Here is a 26,357-nt window from a genome sequence, read left to right as displayed (position 1 = left end):
CGTGGACATCAGCCACATCCAGGGATGTGCTCTCTTCCTGACCACTGTTCAGCAGCCCACTGCACCACAAGGGGTCTTAGCTCAACTTGTACAAATAGAGAACACTAACATGATAGTACCAAGTATATCTGGTCAAAGTTTAAATACGTTTTTGATAAAAATCCGTCTTATATTAATGTTCAAACACATGTAAATTTAGATTTGAAGCCTCTGTGTACAAAATTCCATAATGGAGCAAACTGATTAGGTACCTTCATTTGACCTACGAAAGTCATTTATTTGTGTAGCCTATCATGTTGACATGGAAGTTACCTGCCCTGGACCATATCTACAAGATAGAGAGCTCAAGTCTTCCGGCTGTGAGCAGACTGGTGTGGGTGTGGGTGTGGGTGGGGAGGGGAGAGCATGGGCAGGACGGGACCTCACACCCCGGAAGGAGCACCGTCTGACTTTGCTAATGGGCTACTTCAAGGGAAGTCACTCGGCTTGAAACGAACCATTACTAAGTTTCCTCCAGAAGATGAGAACACAGGTACAGGTACAAAGCACAGATGGAAACCACGATGAGAGGCCACCCGGTGACTGAACTCTGCAGTGCACCAAGGAGCAGGGGGACCCTTCACAGTACCACTGGGCCAAACAGAAAATGCCCAGACGACATGTCTGCCATATACACAAGCTTCTGCTACTGTGGGTCTGGTTTGGTTTTAATTTAAAATACTGATGACATACCCAGCGTGTGTGTGTGTGTGTGTGTGTGTGTGTGTGTGTGTGTGTGTGTGTGTGAGAGAGAGAGAGAGAGAGAGAGAGAGAGAGAGAGAGAGAAAGAGAGAGAGAGAGGGGGATTGAGAGAGAGAGAGAGAGAGAGAGAGAGAGAGAGAGAGAGAGAGAGAGAGAAACGTTCCCAAACTGGATGTATGGAGGAATCAAGTGCTGTAAAGGGGGCTGTTATGAGGACCCAAGACATGGAAGGGTCTCACAATGGCATTAGAGAATGTCCTGCTAAGTATTTATTGGCTAAATGGTGACAGCAGTTACTTCTGGGAGTTGTTTGTGTGTCCTGATCATTAAAAACATCCTCTTTTAACCAAGCAATTCCCTAATTAAGATTCTCACTTTCATGTCACTTTAAAATTCCACTGCATGTAGGCTCCCTAGAGTATTTAATTATAATTTTAAATAAATTAACTCAGTGGGAGCCTTCTCTTGACATTCTCGAAAGAATAAAAGATTAGGAAAGTAAAGGATTTCATTATATTAACTTTTTTTTTTATCCTGGTTTATTTTCCTATTAGATTTACTCTATGGCTTCAAAGCTTAAGGGGCACTTACTCGGATTCTGGTTGTCTTCGTGATTTAACAAGTTGTCTTCTCGTCTCACCATAAAGAGAGACGGTAAAGGTTTCATTTCATATGCAGGTTTATAAACAGCTTCAAGGAATCAATAATTTATATCTTTTACCCCATCTATACTTTCCACTATTAGAATTTAAAAGTGGCTTTGGAATTAGCATGTTTGAATACGATCGAACAACCACGAAACATCTACACTAACCAGCGGCTGACTGCTACATACCCAGGTGACCCATTCAGCAGTGGCGAACCTCTGCAAGGAGCCTCAGCCACCCTCACCCTCTGCATGTGCACTTGTGAAGTTCACGACTAGGTATTAGAACTCATGCTTTCTAAGCAAAACCTTTCACTTACGGACACTTAAAAGGTACATAAAAAGTACAGGCTGCATTTCTCCTCTGTCATGCTTTTCCTCAGCAAGGTCACCTGTGAGGACTCAAAACACATCCTTAATACATTCAGCGTTCTCTACATTCCAATCAGCAAACGTTAATTCTCCAACATAAACTCAAGAGGGAACGGGCAGCCACAACATGGACTCTAACTTCAAAGCGGCAGAGGCTACTGAGACATCTCCATAGAAACCCCGCCAAGGCGGGGCAGAAATTCTGATCACTTCTGAGTGAAGCGCATCACAGATATTGTGTGGTCATGTAAAAGGTATTTCATTTTCACTTGGATGTCAGGAGCCAGGTGTCCTGTTTTGAAGAGCTAATACAAAAGGCTACCCCAGGATCCCAGGACCCCACTGGCAGCACAGCGCTTACTCCCCTTCCAGAAGGTGACCTAGGAGTTTATTGCTGACTGACCCCCATTTGTGGGTGGTCTGCCTCTGGCTCCTCTTCCTCCACATCTGCATTGTACTCTTCAAATGTTTCGTCTTCTGCATCTGGAAGCCCCAGCAGCTACAGAGAAAGAATTGGACAAGAAAAGCAACAGCTGTAAGCATTGCCCGGACTTCAGGTGGAAAAACAAAGGCATTGCACCCAAATTCATCTGCACCTCGAGGGGCTAAACACAGCGAGTGCATCCTTGAACTCAACTCCCCACCACGGCTTTCACAAACGTCAGAAGACACATTGAGTCTTCATGGGTTATCTGCTTCACTGGCTACCTCAGGGAAGCTCTTTTTCAAGTGTCAAATCTCTGGTCCATAAACCACATCTGTACGATGTGTAGCTGGTGTGTTGGTGACTCACACCACGAGCAGTGCTGGTGTCCCTTTGTTTCCTCTCCCCAAACACACGGGGTTACTTATTAAGAGTAGCACATAGATAAGATGCTAAGACAGCTAGGATGTCCCAGTCGCAAAGGGTTAAATTTTATGGCATGTTAGTAAGATAGAATCTTACATATACTTTAAATTGAATTTAAAAATTATTTAATGATATAAAAGGCACATAAACATAAAAAATGATAAAACTGCATTTTAATTAGGATGCAGATTCTCTTAAAATTCATATGGATGCACAGGAAAAAAGACCGTGATTAAACGTATTCAAATATTGAGTGTTCTTTAAATTGTTACATGTATTTACTTTGTGTGTTTACATGCATGTACCGATGTCACAGCATGTGTGTGGTTACAGAACAATTTGCAAGAGTTGGTTCTCTCCTTCCACCATGTGAAGCCTGGATATGAAACTCAGGTCCTCAGACCCAGCAGCCAATGCTGCCACCCACCAAGCCATCTCACTGGCCCTCTCTACTTTTTGTAAACATTTTGTGTGTGTGTGTGTGTGTGTGTGTGTGTGTGTGTGTGTGTGTGATATAAAGTTTCTATAAAAGTGGGATTGTGGACAACTTTTTTCCATTTCATCTTTAAAAAATGTTTTTACACTTATTTTATGCACATGAATGTTTTGCCAGGATGTATGTGCACTAGGTGCACATACAGTGCCCACAGAGGTCAGACTAGGGCATCGAGCCCGCTGAAACCGGAGTTAAGGATGGTTGTGACCCATCATGTAAGTTCTGGAAATCAAACCTGGGTCCCCTGAAAGAGCAACAAATGCTCTAAACCATTTCCCCGCTTCCTTTTCGTCTATGTCCCACCAATAATCTACGATTATGATCAGGGAAGCATGACAAATTCAAGATAAGTATTTTTAATTATGCACATGCGTGCATGTATGTGTTTGGGTTACGTGCAATTGAGCGCGGCTGCCACTGGCCATTGGAGGTGTTGGATCCTGTGGAGCTAGCGTTATAGGAAGTTGTAAGCTGCCCCATGTGAGTGTTGGGAATCAAACTCAGGTCCTCTGGAAGAAAAAGCACTCTTAACGGCTGAGTCATCTCTCCAGCCCCATGATAACATTGGTCTTTCATTAGAAACTGAACAGCACTAATCAGCCATGAGCAATATGAACCCACACTCATTGCTGGCAGAAAGCCACGGCCTTTAGTGCTCCTGGGCTTTTGCATGTGATGACTGGGTGAAGTGTGGCCAAATGACTTTCCACACAGAGACCCCAGACTTGTCACCTTCAGGCCTCTTAACTAAGTGGCCCTAGTGACCTAAACTTCAGGTGCATTAAGACATCAAGGGTAGGCCTGCTCATTCCTCATATGGCTTCTCTATCACCCCACCATCCTTCCTCCACTCTCCCTGTGGCTCAAATAGGGGAACAGGAAGCCAGAAGTCCCAACTAAGACAATGCCTCTACTCGACAACTCTCACAGTCTCAGAGCCCTAGGAGAGTATGCAGGGCAAAACCATTTGGTCACAAGTCAAGATGGCCACAGCCAACTGCAGATGCATGCTGTCCCTGTAGAGCTCATGGCTACCCATGTCTCAGAGTGACTGCTCCCTTGAAGCAAAGGACAGGGAGAGCCCTGGCACACGGATCTCATGTGCCCTTGGAAGAAAAGAGAAGCTCCTTTGTGTCACCACTGTCTCCTCACACTCGAATGAAAGACAAGATAAAGGCGCCTCCGGAGAGAGAAGACGGCTAGTCACCGTGAGAGCGGACAGTTGCTCTGCCGGTGGTCAGTTTGTCTTTGAAGAGCTGCGGATGACACAGCAAAGTGGGAGTGTTAAGCGAGAGGAACCGTATCTGGCGCAGCAAGACTGCTGCAGCAGCAGCAGCTTCAACATCACCTCAACAGCTGCAGAGGAGACACAAGAGCGCTGAAGAGCGGGCGGCCACCAACTGCCAAATAGTCAATGCATCTGCCCCCCACCCCTTTGTGAATCGGAGGCGGCAACTGGCCACTTGGAGTGCTGGGTTTTGGAGGATTCTGAGGCTCAGTGGGAAACCGTAGTTAGCCATGACATTCCTGGCTAAGAATGGTATAGCTGACGCATGTTGGTACATACATGTTTATCTATGGTGATTCTTCCTCACAGGACACTTGGGTTATTCACTCCAACTCAAGCTATAGATAGCTCTGAATCCTCTCATGGACTCAGCATGCCTTGCTGAAGTAGATCCGGCAGGTTAATTGGCACAAACCATACTCCTCCCTCTGCTCACCTCCCTACCTCACCCTTTCACATGACGTCAAAGCACGTGGCTCTGACTTTAGAGAACCAGCCCCAAGGGAAGTCTTCCCTGGGGCAGGAAGGATCCTCCTGCTTATGTGGAACTCATCAGCCCCTGCAGTTCCAGAGTGGGGAAGAGAAGAGGCCATTCAGAGTGGCTCTGGACTTCTAAGGTTCCTTGGTACAGATTCTACAAACACACCGTGAGGCTGGAAGATGACACTTGACCTGCAGTCTGGGAACCTTTGACCTTTGGCACGTACCCTTCTCTGTACAGCGATGATAACTTGGACATTGGCTGGAGCTCAGAGAAACTCAAGCTCAGAGGCAAAAGCAAATGGCTATAGTCTGCCCACTGTCCAGCCTTACAGACAAGCATCTGGCTGGGCTGTAAAGGGAGTTCCCACTGCCCAGGTAGCTTCCTTCTGCCTTTTTCCTGCGTGCTGGCTCTGGGAGGTCCTTGCTGTGAATGAGCACTCTGGGAAGCAAGAAGAAAGGAGAACTCCCTGCTAGCCTCTGGAGTCCATCCTTGGACTTGCACTTAGCACTCCAGGGAGACAAACAAGTTCACCACACTTCAGACTGAACGAAAACTGTGTGTGCCTGGTGCTATCTCAAGCAGCTTTACATGTGGTTCTCAAGACCAGGAGATGCTGCCAGACTACCCAGAGTCACCTAGGAGACGGCAGAGCCAGGACTCAAACTCTGGTGACTGGCCTGCAGTCTTCCCATACCTACCACCAGGCTGGCTCATGGGGAGAGATGCCTGTCAATGCTGTGCCTGGCACTCGGAAGTTTCCATGTTTTCTACTGGGTAATACATGTTTTCAAAATGTATCCCAGTAGGAAATATATGCAATTAATGTTTACATTATGACAACCTGGAAGCATATGCAGCATGGCAAACTACCAGAATGAGATCCAGAAGCATCATACAGATGTGGAACAATCCAGCACCACTGTCACATGCCATGGTGGTGGAGGATCTAAATCAGAGGTGGGATGACAACAGCTGGTAAAGAGCTGGAGCCCTTATTGTATGACTGTACCGGAATGTTTTTGTTTTGTTTTTTTGAGACAGGGTTTCTCTGTGTAGTTTTGGTGTCTGTCCTGGATCTCACTCTGTAGACCAGGCTGGACTCGAACTCATAGAGATCCGCCTGCCTCTGCCTCCCGAGTGCTGGGATTAAAGGCTTGTACCACCTACCCTCATGTTCTTATGAGAAAATACAAACAGCAAAAACCTAGCTGACAGGCCTGGTATGTCTAAATGATTCTTGATAGTTACAACTGTGCAATCCTAGTTCGCTGATTTTTCTTTCTTTTTTCTTTTTCTTTTCTTTTTCTAGCAGCCTGGGATTCAAGTTTCTGTTCATTGTGAATAGGAAAACACACTGGCATTCCCAGGCTGTGCTGACCACAAAACTCCCTTGGAACAGTCCACAATCACACAGATAGCTAGGTCTACCAGGCCACACCAGCCTCTACTGGAAAGGAAGAGCTGCCAACACTTGAGAATTAAAGTTCTCTAGGCCCTGGTCACCTGTGGGACTAATTTCAGGTCCTGTGGACAAAGGTGCAAATCACTTGAGGCTGTGGCTGGCCCTCTGGGCTGGCGTCTTTATGCTGGGTGAGAAGGCAGACGTGGCCTCTAGAGCACCCTGGACCTTCGACGGCTTCCGTGCACATAGCATGTCCTTGGGGCTTCAGGCATTCCTGCACACTTCTTCCAAGGGAGAAGCAGACTTCTCACACTTAACGGTGTCTGAATCACCAAGAACACTACCAACAATGCGGATCCTGGCTCAGTGGGCCTGGGGGAGCCCTGCATTTCTAACTTGCTCTAAGGGGGTCCAGAAGCCTGACTATGGACAGAAGACTGGCTAAAGCACTTGGGGGATTTGAAACTGTTTGTCTTAAAGCTCATGTTGAGTTGTAGTCTTCTCCATATTAGAAAGGAGAGGCAGAGGCAAGATGGAGTCAAATGGGCAGGGGTGGCCCATGCGCTGTTACAGGGGCGCTGACTTCCTAAAACTCACAAGGGTTTTGGTTTGGTTTGGTTTGGTTTTGGATTTTCGAGACAGGGTTTCTCTGTATAGCCCTGGCTGTCTTGGAATTCACTCTATAGACCAGGCTGGCCTCAAACTCAGAGATCTGCCTGCCTCTGCCTCCTGAACACTGGGATTAAAGGTGTGTGTGCCACCACTGCCTGGCTAAAAAAATGACAAGGTTTGAAGATCCATAACATGAGCAAAAACAAAAAAAAAAAAAGAAAAAAAAGAAACCAAAAACCGCACCAAACCAAACCAAAAGATATGGAAACGTTAAATTTCTAATATTTATTGCCATTTACGCAAATCCACATGGGCAATGTTTTTCTTGGCCTCTCTGTCCCACTTGGGCAAGCTCAGCACCAGTGTGTTCTTGCATTTCTTCAAGGCTCCTGACCAGAGAGAGGGTAGGAGCAGAAGCAGAAATGGCACTGTTCTGGGCCATAAAGGATGTTCTTGTGTGGAGACATCCCTGGCTCCCGGTTCCCGGGCCACTGGATGCAACCCAAAAGCACTAGTCTCCCTTAGGCCAGTGTCCACTCCAGGGAGTGTTCTTCCGGGAGATTCCCTTCTTGAGAAAAGAAACAGTGTAACACAGCATCCTCAGCAAGAAGACTGGGCCATTCAGAGGAAGGAGCCATGGGAACCACAGGAACTAATGCCAGGCGGGGCCATCACAGCACCATTAGCCAACCAGCATTCAAGACGGTCACAGGCACAGCTACAGGACCCGGGCTGCATGCAGCAGAGAGCGGAGACAGGCAACTTGCTGAGAGGGGAGCGACCTCATGATCATGTAACTTGGGGGGAATCTGGCACTGGATCACCTCTTCTCTCCTGCTCTGCTTGCTCACCAGCAACCCAGTCTGACATTCATCATCAAATAATGGATGAAAACGGGCAAAAGTGAGTGGCAAGGTCACCAGCAGCGAGGATTGATATCACTGGCCCATTATCTAGGTCTATCATGCGATGGCCAGCAACAGTCACCCGACAGTCACTTACATGAGGAAATTGACTGTCCATATTTACCAGCGGTCTCTGGAGTCATCACCAGAGCAGTGCCAGTCTCGGGTGGCAACAGTGAGTGCCAATGTCATCCGCATTCATCTGACATGCTAGCCGTGAGGAGGTAAGAATCAGGCCTGAGATCCTCCTTTATGAGGCCGGAGGCTCTTTCAGTGGAGAGAAATGGTGGTCGTGCTAGGTGAGAAAAATGGACAGTTGCATCAAGTGACCACGCCCCTAGGCCAGGGCAGCTGGACTTTGACAGTCCGGTGTTCATGGTCTGCTGTAAACATTGCCCATGGACCCACAGGACAGGGAAACAGTAGCTGGCCCTGTTTTAAAGACGGGAACACAAAGGTTAAGAAAACTGCACGAAGCCACAGAGCAAGGGACAGGGGAGTCTATCCTGGGGAATCTCTTAGGACTCGGAGCCGGGCAGCCAAGGCGGGCCCTGTCTGGGTCAGCTCTCCTCCTGCTCCTGTGTGTAGGGGAAGCTCTGCAGGGAGGCACTGCCTGGTACTCTGATCCTCAGGGAGCCCCTCCCTAACTTCTGGCATTTCTGACTTTTTCTGATTATGTGACTATGATAGAAATCTTAGAGAACAGAGAAAAGAAGAAAATAAAAGTCACCCACAATCCGGAAGTTCTTCAGTACATGCCTTGGAGTGGACATTTATTTATTCTTTATAGCCTGTCACCTCCCATGTATGGGTTTGGTTTTCAGTGAGTTTATTACTTTGCAAAAGCCAATGTTGACAATCTTTTTCTTGACTCCTCCATTACCTTCGAAAAGTCCCTTATTCATCCAGATATCCCAGTTAAATGTATTGAAATCACTTAGCAAAAAATTTTTTCACTACCAAAACCCTAAATTCGCCACACCTAGGCCCTACTGACTCTTTGCACCAGTGTTTTGTGAGATGCCTTCACCCTGTACACACCAACAGCAGCATCTGTTTGGTGCCTACTAGGCACGGAGGTCACTCCCAGCCAGACTGCTGTTGCTGCTACCTGCGTTAGTTTCCTCATCTACAAATGGAGAACCCGAGAAACAGAGGTTAAACTGTCCAAGGCCCTCGGCCAGCAAGGGCCAGAACTGGGCTCTGAACCTAAGGAGGCTACACAAGCAGCTTGACGTACAGGTTCAAAAACAACCTCTCAGAAATAGCTTGCCCAAGAACCCACAGAGTGGAATGAGCTGACGGTGGGTGGGTGGGCGGGCGTCTCTGCTCCCTCTGCACAGCATCTCACAGGACACCCGATCCAATACAGGCTCTGCCTTGACCCCGGCTTCCCCCTGTTCTGTGGCCAGTGCTCCTCCTAATCAGTGTCCAGATGGCAAAAGCCAAGTATGCTATGCCGTCCTTTATAGGACTCTGGCTACAGATGACTAGCACTTTTTGTGGGAAATACGATGAATCAGGAGAAAAACAAAAGGAGTAGGATGGCTGAAAGGGGAAAAAAAAAAGAGTAACTTTTTCTTCAGAGATCCAATCAGATTCCAGTGTGTGTGGAGTGAGGCGCTGTGGTATTATTTTAGTGTCGGAAGTGCAGTCGAGAGGGAAGGAGCACAGTCCGCAGACACAGTTCCAGGTGGCACGGCCTTGGGGTGACACTGCTCCTCAGGCCATGGCTGCCATGTGCCCAGCGTTAGCAAGGTCAAGCAAACCAGGGGCTGACTGGGGTCCCTTGAGGCGGCGGAAGGCTACGGAGAGATAAGACCTTATCTCTGTGGAGAGACCGCACAGGGCAGCGGCACGTGACCTTGTGAAAACAATCGTGGCTGGAAGGGGGGACACACTGACCTTTTAATGTCCCACACATCTGCACACCCAGAGTGCAGCTAGCTTAAGGCACAGGTGAACGCGTGATGCCGCCATGCAGTTACTGACAGGCAGGGGAACGCAGCACCGGCTTCCTGGCTCGAAATCCTAACTGGATAAGCTCTTCTCCAACAGGCCCTTCAACTAGGACAGCAGCAGCCAGCCCCTGCCCCCTGGCTTCTTTCCAAGTCAAAGCTCCAGACAGAGGTGAAGGCAGGGGGGATGAGGGGCACAGGGTTCCCCACAAAACTGTACCCTAACAGCACTGGGCCCTTGTGCTTCCTCCTGTAGCCCTCCCAGCCTCAGTTTACCAACTGTGAAGTTCCTTCACCACACTGCCCAGAGACTCAGGTTCCATCTCTCTCTTCGTTTTCTCACACTCTACTTCAAGCCAACAGCGAGGCTGCTGGGTCTACTTTCCAGGCATCCGACAACCTTGTTCCATTTTTGTTGTTTTTGAGCTGGCCTCATGTCTGCCTTGAGGATGGCACTGACTGGTTCTCGCTGCTGACAGCCAATCTGGGCATTTTAGTCTGCAAGAGGGGACCTCTTAAAATAGGACATCATCATGGCCTTCCTGCTCTAATCTCTTCAGGCTCTCCATGACCGGTAAAGCCAAGTCCTTCCACAGCTATGAGACCTGATGTCCTCCTGGACTCCCCTCTCACTGTGCCCAGATCTCCAACTCCAAACCCTATAACTACATAGATACCTCCTATACCTTTGCGCCTGGACACCGCCCCACCCCATCCCCATTGACTCTCCTTATGATCATTGCTGACTCCAAAATTCCCTTCTCACTGAAGACTCCTAGATCTCTTCCAACACCTTCAGGATAACACTTCTTACCCCCATCCCTGAGTTATTTCCCACCTTCTTGGTACCTGCTGCGGACACACTGAGCTGTACTTGCTTACCTTATCTTCTCCAAGGAGAACACAAGCTCCTTTTGATCTCTGATGTTCACCACCTGACTCCCATGCTAGGACCAGAGCAGGAAAGGGTTCCCATGGCTTGGTGGGCATTCACCACACACTGACAGCAGACCAAGAGGGGGCACACTGGCGCTTTAAAGACATAGAGGCTTAGAAAATTAGCAAGCAAAAGAATAGAAGGCCAGATGAATGGCTGAAATAAGAGAATGTGACAAAAGCCACTGAAATTCTTTTTCTCGTAATGGTGGATTGAAAAATTAGGACCATCCCTTCTACTGAGAAAAGCTAAGACATTTTCAAGCATTTCACATTGAGTATGGAAATAGCCTCTTTAGTATGGCGAGGCCTTGGAAGCCAGAGAGGTTGGACTAACCTGACTAGGAAAGCAAGAAAGTATACTGTATTTTTAGACAGTTCTAAGAACTATGAAGAAGGGAGTCAAAGCCCAGGGCCCTCTATGGGAACAGACTGCAACAGGGTCCACACGTTAACCTGGAGGCCCCCCAAAAGCCCACACTCCTGGAACAAAGCTAGATAAAAAGAGAAAAGATCTGAAACCCACCTTTTTATCACCTCGAGTGTCTGGGAACTACAAATCAAGGACTGAAGGCCACCTCAGGCTGACAGGGCTCTCAAGTCCCGGCAGGGCCAACAAAAGTCCTCTCTGGAAGGCACTGTCATCTTGGGCCTCAATCTATTCCTGTCCACGATCCTGACTTTAGACAATGCCACACACAACCGCTGGATACCAGAAGTGCCAGCCTGGAGGCAGGAAAGACTCAAAACACTGACTAACCTTGAGATGTCAGAAAGGTGGTTGTGTAACCGACCTCCCTGGACTATAAAACAAGCTTGAAATGCTCAGCAGAGAAGTAGAAACAGAAATTCCACAGCACAGCACTGAATGCATGGAATATATTCACAGTCAGCAAGGAAGCCAACTAGGTTGGGGTGTGTCGTGATGCTAGGGATGACTCTGGAAGAGAGAGGGAAGGGATCACCAAGCTAGGGGAGAGTCATCAGCGATCATGAAAGCAGACCATCAGCTTGCCACAGAAATTATAGAGTCCTAAATCCCAAGAGGGGAGGCAAGCCACAGGCAAGTGTTTTTGAGAACTGAGACAAGAATCAATATATCCAATGCCGCCCTCCCCCACAGGCACAAACTCGGACAAGCTTTATCTGGATTTCCAGCTACGTCCCTGACGCAAGCACCGCTGTGATAAAACAAAACAAAACAAAAAACAAGCAAAAAAAAACAACAACAACAACAAAAAAAAACCCAAAAAACCAAAACAAAAACAAAAAAACGATACCGCTTCCAGGTGGCTTTCCAGGTCTCCTGGGTGCGAAATGGACTACTCTGTTGTCTCATGAGGGCTCTCTCTGTTTGCTTCTACCCCATCAGTACTTCTCAACTCTAGAAAGAGCCACCATTCCTGCACCAAACAGCCACGTCACATCCCACCTTCGGCCCCCCGACACTGGCTGCTATCTTTATACTGCAGGACCAACAGCAGACAAGAGACAAATAGACATCCTGGGTTTGCCCCCTTTCCCGACCATCCCTGCTATCAGGGTGCAGTTACAGAGGGGTCCAGGGCGGCTTCAGAAGCCATGCAGCACCTACAGGTCTGAAGGACTTGAAGACTTTTTCCAAGACTTCATGGAGCGTCTTCTTGCCGCAGGAAGAGATGTAATCCTGTGCCAGCTGCAAGAAGGGCAGGCAGTCCTCACTCTCGCTCCACACGTGCTGTGGGCCCCAGGAGGGCAAGGAGAAAACAAAGAACAGAAATCATTACCGTGGAGTCTTAAAGAACCTCGCACTCAAAGTCAGCCTCCATTACAGAGTGAAACCCACCCACTCGCTCTTCGTTGGTTTGCGTGGCAAGGGATCAGAAAATGCCCAATCCAGAGAACTCTCCCAAGCTTTGTGCCCCGAGTCCCACCTGCTCTGTCTGCCATCTGCTTACAAGTCACCAGACAGCAGGGAGGCAGACAGACATTACCCCTGCTCACCAGCCCCAGCAGGTGCAGGAGGCTCATTTGAAAAGAGGAGGGAGGAGAAATCAGAGCCTGGGCCTTCACATTCTTTTACTTTGCCTTCAGCTACGGCTGAAGAATTAATTAACCATAGCTTGTAATCATGAACTTGGAACAAGGTGTTCCCTCTGCAGATCGCCCCAGGAATGGGGGCGCTGGTAAGTTTCTTCAGAATGGAACAAGCTTAGGAGAATTGGCAAAGTCAGTACCGAGTCACTGGGAAGCTAGGTCGTCCCTCATGGCACCTTAGGTGAGCATCCTACCCGAGCATCCCTGATCAATGTGGCCAGCAGCCTGCATTTAGGTTTGCTGTTGGGCCCGAGGCTGGGGAACGTTTCTTTTTGTGAGGAAATCCATCTTATTACGTCTTTAAGACTAAAGCAAGTTTTTCCCCATAGTGGTCAAAGATCTAGACGCGCTAGAGAAAGAGACTGGTGAGGTCTGGATGAAGAAGCTCTACTTCTGCAGAGCCAACCAGCCAGGAACACAGGGCATCCCACAGGTACCCAGGGTCTGTCTTTAGGGTATCAACTGATGAGACAGTGCTGAGGCCGGGGGAAAAGGGGAGGTGTTTGGTGGCCTGGAGGAGGCACAAAGGCCAGGCAGGAGACAAGACCTAGTTAGAGAAGGCTCCTAGGGGCCCATGTAGTACCACCTGCCTGCTTCTATTCATGCACATAAATAAGCAGGGCATCACCCCAGGGAGTTCGATTTGCCATCCCATGAGCTTATCTTATCGACTTCTTTCTCACTGAAGGATGCCTAAGGAGAGCTGTGTAGACACAGCTGGGGTCTAAGTGAGGCTATGACAACTGAAAAAACAAACAACAACACCATTTAATAACTGCTAATCGTCATATATATATATGTACTGTATCTAAAAATAAACAGTATTTGATTTTATTTAAACTACTTCTTTTCAAAACTAAAGGTATCTAGCAGTGTTAGAATACAAGACAAGATGACCCGAGAGGTTAAGTCTGAAGTGTGTGTGTGTGTGTGTGTGTGTGTGTGTGTGTGTGTGGAGAGTGGACCGAAGGAAAATAAAAAAAGGAAAGAAAAACAAAACCAGATGCGATAAGAGAGCAAGGCACCAGTGCTGTGGGATGTTCTGTATGTCCTGTGGGAGCCCTTCTTGGGTTCCTTGTGGCGTTACCCAGCAGGTCCGTATAGAGGATGATTAGGACCATGGGCCTGAGTGCAGGTGTTTGAGATGGTCTGCACTTGGCTGTGCTGGGGGATGGTCTGTATGTCAAGTTGTTCTGATTGGTTAATAAATAAAACCTGATCGGCCGTGGCTAGGCAGGAAAGATAGGCGGGACTAGCAGAGAGGAGAAATAAAAGAAGGCTGAGGCAGAGAGATGCAGCAGCCGCCACAATGACCAGAGACACTGCAGCTGCTGCCATGACCAGAGACACTGCAGCCGCCGCCATGACCAGCAGCCTGTGAAGACGCCGATAAGCCACCAGCCACGTGGCGAGGTATAGATTTGTAGAAATGGATTAATTTAAGATAAAGGAACAGTTAGCAAGAAGCCTGCCACGGCCATACAGTTTGAAAGCAAAATAAGTCTCTGTGTTTACTTGGTTGGGTCTGAGCGGCTGTGGGACTGGCGGGTGGCAGAGATTTGTCCTGAATGTGGGCAAGGCAGAAAAAACTCCAGCTACACACCAGGTGAGAGGGCAGAGCCTTCATACGAAGACAAACGGGTGGCTGGCTGAAGCCCAGAGTCCTGGGCCATGAGGTGCAACCGCTGTAAAGGCCGCTAGGAAAATGCTCCAAGCACATATAACCAAACACCACATCGGCCAGGGAAAAACTGCAGCAGGAACTGGAGAAGCTGGCTGCGGCCACAGAAATCGCTTAGCTGGGAGTGTCAGACTGAAGACTCCTAGCTGCCCCTGGGTACAGACGGTGCTGGGAGCCCTTGGGGACAGTGGGCTGCAGGCCTCCTGTGAAGGCAGGAGATGCCAAGGAGGCCGGAAGCGACATGGAGCAGGGCTCTCCAGCTTCAGCCGTCACCTGGAAGCTTGTTACAATGCAGATTTCCGGGCCCGCCTCCCAGAGTTTCTGATTGGAGGTGGGCTACATGTCAAAACTTTTCCTGGAGAACTCAAGCAGTTCCAATACTGACCAGAGCCACGAGCTGCAGTGAAGCGGCCTCCGCTGGCCACACCCCGGGCAGTCTGCCTCTCCCACAGCAAACGCCCTATGTGAACAAAGTGTGGCTACAGGCCTTCCTTCTGTTATGGCAGGCTTGAGCTCACCCAGCTAAGACAACACAAACATGTCACCCCTCGACAGGAAGGGAGTGTGTTCCACTTTCTATACAGAGGAGATCTGGTCATCAGAATGTGACATTAAATCAGTACAATAACTCAAACCTGCTGAATCCTTCTTGTCCTGGGGGACACGCTGCCAGACTTTCTGTATGGACCGATGAGGTCCGGAGGGTTCGGAGAACTCCCCTGACCCTTTCTGAACATCTGTGGCCTGAGCTATGTGTCTCTCCCATTGCCATGTGACCAGGCTCCTGTAGTCGCAGGTTCTGAGCCAGGGATGTGACCTAACTAGGATGGGAATTATCTGAAGAGGACACCAGCATCTGTACTGAGCACACAATGTTTGTATGGCATTATTCCTGAACAATGTAGAGTGATGCGTACTTACTTCACATTCCCACTGTACTAAGTAGTCTAAGACAGTTAAGGCATACAGGAGAATGTGTGTAAGGTGTGTGTAAATACGTCATCTCACACAACTGCTCCGAGCAGCCTCAGATTTGGGCATCTAAAGAAGGTCCTAAAACCAACTTCCCCATGGACCATCCAAGCTGAAGAGCAGAATGTCTGCTATTCTTGCTCTTTTTTGTGGGCGGGGGTGGGTTTTTGTTTTTTGTGAGACAGGGTTTCTCTGTGTAACAACAGCCTTAGCTGTCCTGGAACTCACTTCTTGCTCCGTTTTTAATTGGTGTCTCTTAATCTAAAACTGATGTCTGTCTGCAGAGCAGACAGAACACCAAAACCACAAGCCACCTTGTGGCACCCAACAATACTTGCACACCCAGAGGGCAGAGCATGGTTAGCCATTACCAAGGCAGCCTGCTCATTGTGGGGAGCATTCTGTCCAGGAGGAATCTGAGGCTCAAAAGGTTAAGTAACTTGCTTGTGGCTACATGGGCAGCAGAGGGCAAAGAGCACCCCACAGGGAATCTGCATGCATACCCTCAACTGCCTCCGTGCAAGCTGCGTAAGGGAGCTTTGTCTCAGCCACGTGTAAATCACAGACAACAGTTATTCCCGGGGGGGGGGGGGGGGGGTGGTGTCTGAAGATCACAGGTGTCTGCCTGCGAACCGTCTATCATTTAGCAGATCATCAGTTGACTGCTGGCTCCCCATTATTTGGACCCATAACACCCCAATTTTACTCTCTTCATGATTAGCTGAATATCCAAGTGGCTTTGTTCTTCCTTGAAATTACCTCTATCAATAAGGCAACGCCACTGTGCACATGACTCTTCATACAGTGCTCACAGTAATAATGGCTTAGAGTAGGAGTATCCCACTCAGTGGATGGGGAAACCAAGACTAGCAGGTAAAGAGAAGCCTTTCCTCCTTCACACCATCACAAAACCACAATGCAGTTCCACTTAAATACACCACAGAGGCATGCTGACAAATGAGGGCTATGGACACATGTATATACGAGGTGATCAGAGTCCCTCCGTGAGTACTGTTTCTTTAATAATATGACTATTGTTTGTGTTTGCCACCTTCTGAGTGCTGGGCTTAACCACCATGCCCAGCTCCAGACCTTATTTTAGATCCTTGAGAGAGACGCTGGTGGTAAGGCGGTGGGGAAGGGGGAGGTGGGGCAGGGGGTGGAGAGTGGGGTGGGGTGGGGTGGTGACCTGTATGTGACCTGTCTCCTGGCATTTCTAAGTTCCTACAACACAAGCATTTCCTGCCTCAGGACCAGAGAGACCTGAGGATCCTGCCCCCAGTTGCTGGGGTTATAAATTGGTTTTTTGTTTTGTTTGAGACAGGGTTTCTCTGAGTAGTTTTGGTGCCCGTCCTGGATCTCTCTCTCTGTAGACCAGGCTGGCCTGGAACTCACAGAGATCCACCTGGCTCTGCCTCCCGAGTGCTGGGATTAAAGGTGTGTGCCACCACCGCCCAGCAAGGGGGTTATAAGGTTTTACATGGGCCCTGGGGATCTGAACTCAGGTCCACATGCTTTCAGTCATGGAGAGAACAGCACATGCCTTGCCCACAACGCTGGCACAACTCTGATGATCCGGACCCAGGAAGAGGGCAAGAGAAAGCTAGGTTTTTAGAACTGGGGCTAGGATCTATCATATAGATGGCAGGAATGTTTACAGTGATTACAGCAACACAGGCTCCCAGATATGAGCGCCGAGCACAAGGTAGATGTGCTCTCCAGCAGCCCTGCCAGGCACTGACAACAGGCTGCTCAACACTTAAGACGGGTAACAGGAGGTCACAGCTGCTTAAGCTGGCAGAGAGAAGTTCAATGATGTCTCCAAGCACACAGACAGAGTGGGAGCTTGGATGTCTGAGTAGACTCAGGGCTGCTACATAACTTCTGACTAGCTAACCATCCTTATGCGGACGATGCCATTTGTATGTTGGATTTAGCCCTGGCCCAGGAAAGACCAAGCCCTCATTAGTGTTTGTAAGTTTCTCCATGATCTAAAACTTCGTAAATTGAGAGATGCCATGTAACATTCTTACGGTTACCAAAATCTTCAAATAGCAGAGATACCACTTAACTCAAATTTCTTCAAATGCTTGACAGATTTTCCTAGAAAAAAATGACAAGACCTAAGAGGCAAGCACTTAGCACACCCAATCTGGTACAGATTTAAGGAGCAATTTGGCTAGGAAAACACCTGTGGTTGGTCTCCAGAAACTTGGAGAAAGTGCTAGTGTGTCCAAGGAATGGTCTTCTCTCTACCTCATCCTCTCCTTCACATGGTCAACCAACACTTTGCTTATGCTAAGAACAGCCGATGTGCGTTTACATGAATCAATAACTTATCTGTCTCCCCTGTGAAACCTGTTCTGTGGTGAGGTATTATTTTTGAAATAGGGTCTCAGGATCCTAGGCTGACTTGGAGGGCCCAGGAAGACCTTGAATTTCGACCCTCTGCTTCCACCTTCTAAGTGTAGGGATTACACCCCACAGGCACCCCACCTCCACTTCTGCAGGGCTGAGGTGCCCACCCAGGGCTTTACACGTGCTACACGGGAGCTCTACCAACCAAGCTACATCCTTAGTTCCCGGGTAAGGGTTTTTAACCAAGTGCTAAACACCAGGGTTCTGAACTTGACGTGTTTGCGGGACACATGGCATGCATCAGACTGCTAGATGTACCTAAACAATTGCCAGGGAACTAGTATGAGGAAAATAATTTTGTGGATAGGCAACTCAAGAGAAGACAAATGGACAGAACTCAAATCTATCTGACACCCAAAGCCAGGAGCATATTGGCCAGGTACGCATCAGCCTACACTTGTCCTGTCCGGGTTTGAGAAGGTCTCGCTGACTTCACTGTGAACTCTTCTACAGGTGAGATATTTATTTTTGAGATCGGGTCTCAGGGATCCTAGGCTGAACTGCCCGTGGATAGGCCGGGTGCGCGGAGCCCGGGGTCCATGTCCAGCTTTGTCACTCCACCTGATGAGCCAAGCCAGTCGATGCACCGCCCCATCTCCCTCCGCAGAGGAGCAGCAGCGCCTGCTCCAGCCTCAGGCCAGCGACCACACGATAACCCTCATTCCCAGCTGCCTCCATCTTACATTTGGGGACTATTATTTATAGTGCTTACAAACACTCCATGGCGCGCCATCCCTGCCCTGCCCCCACGCCTCCCACCACAACCTCGTGCTCTCTGCATCCCCTTCCTAAACTGTCAGCGCCAGGATCCCTAGTGGGCAGGATGCGGGCCGAAGGCACGGTCCTGGTCCCTCTGGGCCGGGGTGTGGGTTCTTCCTCTGGAAAAGCGGAAAGGCCTCGGTGGGGCCACAGCAGCCTCATGGCTGCCCAGAACCTGCACAGGGGACACACGCTTGGTGGCAGCTCATTGAGGAGCTAGGGAAACGTGGGACCGGGGATAGGCGTGCCCCCCACCTCACGAGCGCGCGCGAGTGTATGCACGCGCGTGCATTTTCAAGCTCCAGGGAGTAATTCCGCAAATAGGGTCCAAAAGATCTAGCATTGCGGGTGTAGACAGAGGCTTTGTGTCCTTCCGAGGGACTTGCAGCTTGGGGCGGGGGCCCTGATGGGAGGGGCAGCTGCAGAGTTGTGTCTGAGACCCCGAGGGGGAAGGACACCTCCCCCGGACCGGACCTTGGATGTAGACGCAGGGGCTGTGCGCCCCACCCGGAGGATGCCATACAGGGACTCCCTGGGGGATGATTTGAGCCACGCGTCCGGCATGGCGTGGTCCGCGGGAGGTCGCCACACCTCGGCTCGGCGGCCCCGGGTGCCCAGCCGCTGCCACTCCGCCCCACCCGGCCTCCCTGGAGGAGCTCGGGTGCAGCGCAGCTCGCCTTCCCCAGGTACTCACAAAACTGTCGCCGCAGCCGTTGTCGGGACACAGCACGTAGAAGGATACGCCCGGGTCGGCATAGAAGTCCATCCTGCGCTCGGTCTCCTCGGCGGCGATGAGCTCGAAGGGCGTGCAGGAACACCACTTCTCCGCGACATCTGCCAGCTTCTGGAAGTCCATGGCGGCGCCGCCCGCGCCTCCTCCGGGGCTCGCGGCTCCCGGGTCTGTTTACACCGCCCGCTCCGCCTCCGCCCCGCCCCCACCCCCGCCGCCCTTCTTGAAAGGAACCCAAGCACCCGGGGGCCCCGCCAGCCCCGGGCCGCCCCAGGCTCGTGACGTCACGAGCCCTGGCCAATCCCCGGAGCCCGACCCGGCGCGGCCCAGAGCCCGGTGACGTCAGGGTGTGGGCGGGGCGCCCGTCTCCGCAGGTGGCGGCGGGGCGGGGCGGGGCCGGCTCCGGATCCTTGGTGTGGAGCCAGAGTGGTAGGCTTGCTCCGGAATCCGGAATCTGCTCTAAACCAAGAGTCGCTCCCAGAACTACAGACCGCTTGGCCCTTGCCAGGGCTGATGGTAGAGGTGCTGTGAGAGCCTAGGAAAACAGCTTTGTTATCTACAGAAACCAAAATTCGGTCCTCCAAGGAACCCTGAATATTTTCTAGACTGATTGGGAGGAAGTGTACTCTTACACGCACATTAAGTTCAGTGCTTTTTATAAATACCTTCACTATGATTCGGTTTGAAATTATGTTGTATGACCTAGAATGGCCACTGTTGTTTTGTTTGTTGGTTTGGGGGTTTGGTTTTGCATTTTGAATTCCTGGAGATTGAACCCAGGGTCGTGTTTTTCCTATACGGTACGATATCGCTGAGCCACATCCCCCAGCTCGCTAGGAAAGCATGCAGTCTGACCATTGACCACACCTGTTGAATGCTCTGGTTGCTGCGTGCCCAACAGACACACTGGATTGTAGAGAATGCAAGAGTCCTCGCCTGAACATTCAGCTTCTGGAAGGGGCACATTAAATAGCTTTGAACATCCATCAGTGGTTATTTTTAAAGTATGCCTTGCTAACTGGGGCTGTAAACATGAGTGGTAGGTCTCTGCCTTAGTGAACTGGCAGTCTAGCCAAGTCCAGCTACTACACCTCTTACTTCCGAAAGGCCAGAGGTGGTGTTCTACAGTTGTCTGCTTTGGTTATTTTTGGGGAAAGAACTTCCTTTCTCTTGGCTCCCCTTAGTCAACTGAAGCAGAATCCCTATTGTGTATCCATCAGGCTCTGAGTGAAGGAAGAGACAGTGAGCAGCCCAAAGGCATCCCGCACAACACATCTGTCTGATCTTTTTCTTTTCCTTAGCTGTCCTTGTTTAGAACTTCACTCTTAAAACAATTCCCTGATTCCACCTGTCTTCTCTGAAGCCAGTTTAGTTCAGTGGAGTATCTGTTGGATACCAAAGATGCACGAGGCACAGCTTTTCCCTCGAGGAGCATACAACTCTACACAGAACCTAAACTGCCCCTAAGATTTCTATCCCCCTGGGTGTATACACACGCCCACCAATTAGCCTGTCAGATGCTAATCTAGGTGCTGTGCTGATTTTGCAGATGCACTTAAGGTACTTAAGATAGGGAGATGATCTTCTGTGAGCCTGGTGAGATGAGCTCTTAAAATGTGTGGGGTACGTCCTGGAGAATATCCAGTGTGTCATGGATTCATCACTAGGGATGGATGTGGGTACCTGGCTGGGAACAAGTGTAAAAAACAATCCTAGCCAACAACCGGCAAGAAAGCAGACTTTAAGAAGGAGCTTAAGTTGACTTTCTCTCAAAGTTTCCAGACAAGAATTATGCCTGGCTGATGCCTCAGATTCAGTCTTGAGATGCCTTGAGTCAAGAAGCTAGTTTTGCATGACTGAGCTGCACTCTTGGCTTCCAGACCTGTGGACCACTAAATGGGTGTTTTAAACTGTTGAGTTTGTTTGAATTTCTCTTGTAGTAGTAGAAACAAATAGAGGGACAATGAAAGAGACAGGCAGAACAATTACAAACTGTTAGTAGAAAGTGATACAAATATGCTGTTACAAAGTTGCAAAGTGGGCAACACAAGGATCCTAAGCATCCTTCCAGTTTTATCTGGTTCTAACACTTAACTATGTGTTAAGCTGGAGGGCAAAACCGCCCTTCCTGGGGGGCACAGATGGAGAAAGGAAAGCCTACAGGAGGTTCCCCTTGGGTCACTTCCTGAGTAGTTAGACAGCTTGTCCATATATCACAGCCCAAATCTGTTCCAAAAGTGTTTCACTGAAACCTCCGTTTCCGGTGATGCCTGGAAAAGGAACCTCTGCTTAGACAAGATCATCAACCTTCATCGAGTCTCCACCTCCTTGGGCTGGTCCTGGGGGGTCCCGAGGGCGGGACTGTGTCCACTTCAGAGCTTCTGCCAGGCCTTTTGTGTTGTCCGTGGGTGAAGGAACACCAGGGCCTACAGAACGCCTTTCCTTGTGTTCCCATGAGCCCATTCCCATGGTCTGGAAGTAGAAGTTTATTACTACCAGTGAGTATAGAATTGAGCAGTCTTCATTGTACTTAGAAAAATACTTCTGCTCAGAAGCCTCACTGTCTTTAAGAGGTGCCACCTGGCTTCTGGGAGCTGTGCGCTGGGAAAAAAGAAAATACAGATGCATACTCATGGGCTGGGTGGTCTTTTGGAGCTCAGTTTGGAGAGGCGGAGTCTACCCTACACCCAGGCTAAAGCCAGCTTTCCACCCACCTGGCTCTACAGGCCTCTGGGTTTTTAAATCTCCATTGAGTAAGGCTGGCTTTAACATACAAGTGGACCTCCAATTACTCCCTCGTGGCCAGTCCACTTATTTAGTCTACTCTTTGGCAAAATCTATTCTGGCAAATTCCCCCATACAGCCTTGTGATTCCACAACAGGAGGAGCTAGGAGCAGAGATCGCTGGATCTGTGTTCACCCTTGGTCCGAGCCCAAGGAAGCCACATCCTGTCAGGAGACAGTCCAGGCCGTTGGTAGAGGCATGTACAGTTTGATTCAACATCCGAGGAGTGACATACAAAAGAGCAACCCAGGAAGGAGGAGAGGGCACCCCTGAAACACAGTCTGGAGGGGGCACGTGGTGGGGGAGGGGCAGTCGAGAGGACACAGAGAATGAGCTTTGCCCCAAAGTTTATGTCTCCTTGAAAACAAAGCCTGAAGAAAAGTGAAATTGAGAGATGAACAAAAATTAAAATTTACATAAAAGAATCACTTGAATTTTACCCAGAGGGTCTACAAAGCTCAGGGGAGTGAATTCTGCCAACAATCCTATCATCTGGCTAGGAAAGGTCATTCAGAATGTTGTTTCTGAAAATGCCACTGTTAGTTTTTACTTTTGTTGTTGTTGATGATATTGCTTTTAAAGGCTTTACTCTATATCCATCCCCAAAGCTAGAGACCAAATCCAGAGCCCTAAGCATGCTAATATCCCTAAGTATACACACACACACACACACACACACACACCACACCACACCACACCGTTAGCCCTGGGTCTAGAAGCTGAGAAAGTTAATGGCTATGCAATTTGGTTACATTTGCCTTAAACTTATCTTCCAGACCAAATTCACTTGGGAAATATTCCCTTTTTGCATATGTCAAACAAACAGAAATGTCTACATACATGGGTTTTAATTTTGTTATTGATTCGAATAATTGAGTATTCTGTATCATTTAATATTTCTCTCCATTGTTCCTATTTCAATGACAGTATTTTCTCATGCCCTCACTTCTACACTTTGACATTGCCCTCCTTCAGCGGAGCACAGGAAACAGCCCTGTCTCACCGGTGATGCTAAGACTTGAAAAGTGTCAAAACTGATTTTTTTAAACATTTGTTTGCTTGTTTTTTTCTATTTGTTTTAGATTGTGGGGCTGATTCTCCCTCTACTTCCTGCCTTCTGAAGGTAGTAGGACCCAGTTACATAGTCACCTTTTAGATAGATAGGTGTCCCAGAGCACCTTGCTCCAGAGCACCCATGGGCACAAGGGATTCCTCCAGGAAAAGGTGGGGACCCAGCTGATCCGCTGACTGGAAGCTGGTGCCCTGTTAGCCACTTTCTAATGATGCATCAGTCTGGTTACTAGGGCATGGCCATCAGTGTGCTCAGCATCAGTGGGGATGATGGGAAAGGAGCTTCGAGAGTACAGCTCAGACTGGTGATGCAAGGCAAGACCTCAGATGGTAAGCTACACTGTAATGGGCAGTGTGACATTGGTATGTTACCTGTCCTGGGAACCCCAGTTTCCACACCTGTGAAAATGGACATCTGTTCCTGACCCTGTTATAAGGATTTAAGAAGGTGTGGGGAGGTGGGAAAGAGGGGGAGAGGTATGAAAGGAATAGAAATATACTGCTTTGTTTTATACTTTATTATTATTTTATGTGTATGAGTGTTTTGCTTACATGTATGGCTGTGTACCATATACATGCCTGGTGCTCCACAAAGACCAGAAGAAGTTATTGGATACCCCAAGACTGGAGTTACACACAGTAAATCACCATATGTGTGCTAGAAATGAAGCCCAGGTCCTTTGAAAGAACAGCTAGATGTCTTAACCCCCGAGCCATCTCTCTAGCCTGTTTTTTTTTTTTTTTTTTTTTGGGGGGGGGGGGCGTTTCAAGACAGGGTTTCTCTGTGTAGCTTTGTGCCTTTTCTGGAACTGGCTTTGTAGACCAGGCTGGCCTCAAACTCACAAAGATCCACCTGCCTCTGCCTCCTGAGTGCTGGGATTAAAGGCATGTGCCACCACTGCCCGGCTCTCGCTTGGTTTTTAAAGTGTAGGAAATTAGACTGTATGCTTAAGCTTACAGTAGCATTCTTTAGTGTTCAATGGGTGTAGAAGTATTGATTAAGTTAACATTTTGTTAAATCACGTGTGAATGTTAAATTTTTGATGCATGTTGATTTAACAGTGCATTTATGTAATATGTATAGAAGTATGAATAGGCTTGAGAATGTCTTAAATCCAGAATGCATGTTAAAATTTAAAGGTGCATTAATTAGGCATCATATTCATCTCTCATAACTTAAATTTTGACTGAAAGGATGAAACAAGAGGGAAGTTTATCTTTGTTGTACAGGAACAGAATCTGAAGGTGGGCCAGTCAGAACAGATTTGGTGAGTCTTTGATCATGAGACTTCACTGTGTGGGGGAGACTTTATGTAGCTTGATATGAAGTCACAGTAAAGGACACACATAAGAACAGAGGCAATGTAGCAAAGGACTAAGAAACTTGATGGGGCAGATTGCTGGTAAAACGTGTGTGTGTCTGTGTGTGTGTCTCTCTGTGTGTGTGTGTGTGTGTGTGTGTGTTTTGGGGATGGAGGAACCCAGGTCCTCTCACATGTTGGGCAAGCACTTTCAGGGTCATCCCAAGGCTTCTGTCTTCCAGAGGCACAAACACCAGAATTATGCTCCTCAGTGACAGCTGTGCTCTTATGATTGAGTCAGGAATGCTGAAGGGAAACGCAAAATGGGCAAATGGCCACTGGGCAGGAATTAAAGGCATTTAGCTGGATACAGCTTTTACTTGCATTAAGATCAGTTTTCTGGAACACAGCTCAAAGACAAACTATAGAATCAGAACACTCAGGAAGGTAGGCTCTGAACTCCCGTGGAGGCTTTCCATAGACAATCTCAAGAAACCTTCTGGTTTATTTCAGTTTGTTCCCCACGCCTTTCCCTCCTGCCCTGTGCTGGTCAGTTCCATCAACTTGACACAAACTTGAATCTCCTGGGAGGAGGGAACCTCAATTAAGAATTGCCTCCATCAGGCTGGCCTGTAGGTATGTCTGTGGGGGAAATTTCTTGATTGTTGACTGAGGACCCAATACACTATAAGAGGTGCCACTCAAGAGAGCTGACCTTAAGCCCAAGAGCAAGCCTTAAGCCCGAGAAGCACATGACATGATCTTAGCTTCAGTTCCTGCATCCAGGTACTGCCCTGGCTTCCTTTACAAATAAATTCTTTCCTCCTCAAGCTGGTTTTTTTTTTTTGGTTTTTTGAGACAGGGTTTCTCTGTGTAGCTTTGCGCCTTTCCTGGGACTCACTTGGTAGTCCAGGCTGGCCTCGAACTCACAATGATCCACCTGGCTCTGCCTCCCGAGTGCTGGGATTAAAGGCGTGCGCCACCACCGCCCAGCTCCAAGGCAGTATTCTTAATACTGCCCAGCCCACTGCTCTTAGTAAAGTTTTCATTAAAAAAACAAGAGAGATAGCTCAGTGGTTAAGAGCTCTGGCTGATATTCCAGAGGATCCAGGTTTAATTCTCAGCACCCACAAGGTGGCTCACAACTGTCTGTCACTCCAGTTCCATGAACTCTGCTTCTGAGGCACCAGGCATGTATGTGGTACACAGACATACATGGGGACAAAATATCCATACACATAAAATAGCAATTTTTAAAATAAAAAATTTAAATGTCAATTCCTAGTTTTAATACAATAAATATTGAAAGCTATAACCTATATAACACATAATCTTTGGAATCCTCAAAAAGTTGTAAGAGAGCTAAAGAAAAAAAAAAGAGAACTCCTGCTTCAGCACACTCTTGAGAAATCAAAAGTGCCTATGGAGTTGTATTTTTTGTTATCGTTCTTAGTAGTTGGTAGTTTGAATGCAGGCTCACGTTTGAACATTTGGTCCCAGTTGATGGCACCCATTTGGGGAAGTTATGGAACATTAGGAGGTTGGCCCTGCTGGAGGAAGTACGTCCCATCTGCTCACTTTTGCTGCTTCTTGTGTGGATGAAAATGTGATAAGCCAGCTTCCTGCTCCTTCTGCTGTGTTGATGTGATGTCTTTCCCTTCATTATGGACTCGATTCCTCTGGAACCATGAGCCAAAATAAACCCTTTCTTCCTTAAGTTCTCTTTGGTCACGATATTTTCTCACAGCAACAGAATAGTAGCTAATACAGTTAGCTCTAACAACTCCTGTTAAGTAAAAATTTAACCCAATTATTAACATCCATTTATAATGACTCAGAGATACAACCTCTCTATAACATATAAAAACAAGAAG

The 26,357-nt window shown here is 48.4% G+C and overlaps 1 protein-coding gene across 1 annotated transcript; it reads right to left on the bottom strand.

Moving 5' to 3' along the window:
- Positions 1-1,262: 1,262 nt before the first annotated feature.
- Positions 1,263-19,522, bottom strand: Mturn (maturin, neural progenitor differentiation regulator homolog). The gene is made up of 3 exons (XM_037203768.1): positions 19,291-19,522; positions 12,285-12,407; positions 1,263-2,258 (listed from the first exon to the last, which is right to left on the bottom strand). Exons 1-3 carry the CDS (start codon positions 19,450-19,452, stop codon positions 2,148-2,150), a joined length of 396 nt encoding a protein of 131 aa, XP_037059663.1. The 5' UTR covers positions 19,453-19,522; the 3' UTR covers positions 1,263-2,147.
- Positions 19,523-26,357: the final 6,835 nt, after the last annotated feature.

This window comes from Peromyscus leucopus, chromosome 3 (assembly GCF_004664715.2).
Source record: "Peromyscus leucopus breed LL Stock chromosome 3, UCI_PerLeu_2.1, whole genome shotgun sequence".
NCBI lineage: Eukaryota > Metazoa > Chordata > Mammalia > Rodentia > Cricetidae > Peromyscus > Peromyscus leucopus.
Note: the sequence above shows the minus strand (reverse complement) of the source record. Positions and strands in the feature narration are given on the sequence as shown.

Coding starts and splice junctions, on each gene's coding strand:
- Mturn (XM_037203768.1), bottom strand. CDS start 19,452: ATGGACTTCCAGAAGCTGGCAGATGTCGCGGAGAAGTGGTGTTCCTGC. Junction 12,408..19,290: donor ACGGCTGCGGCGACAGTTTT/GTGAGTACCTGG, acceptor TGGGGCCCACAG/CACGTGTGGAGCGAGAGTGA. Junction 2,259..12,284: donor TCTTCAAGTCCTTCAGACCT/GTAGGTGCTGCA, acceptor CTTTCTCTGTAG/CTGCTGGGGCTTCCAGATGC.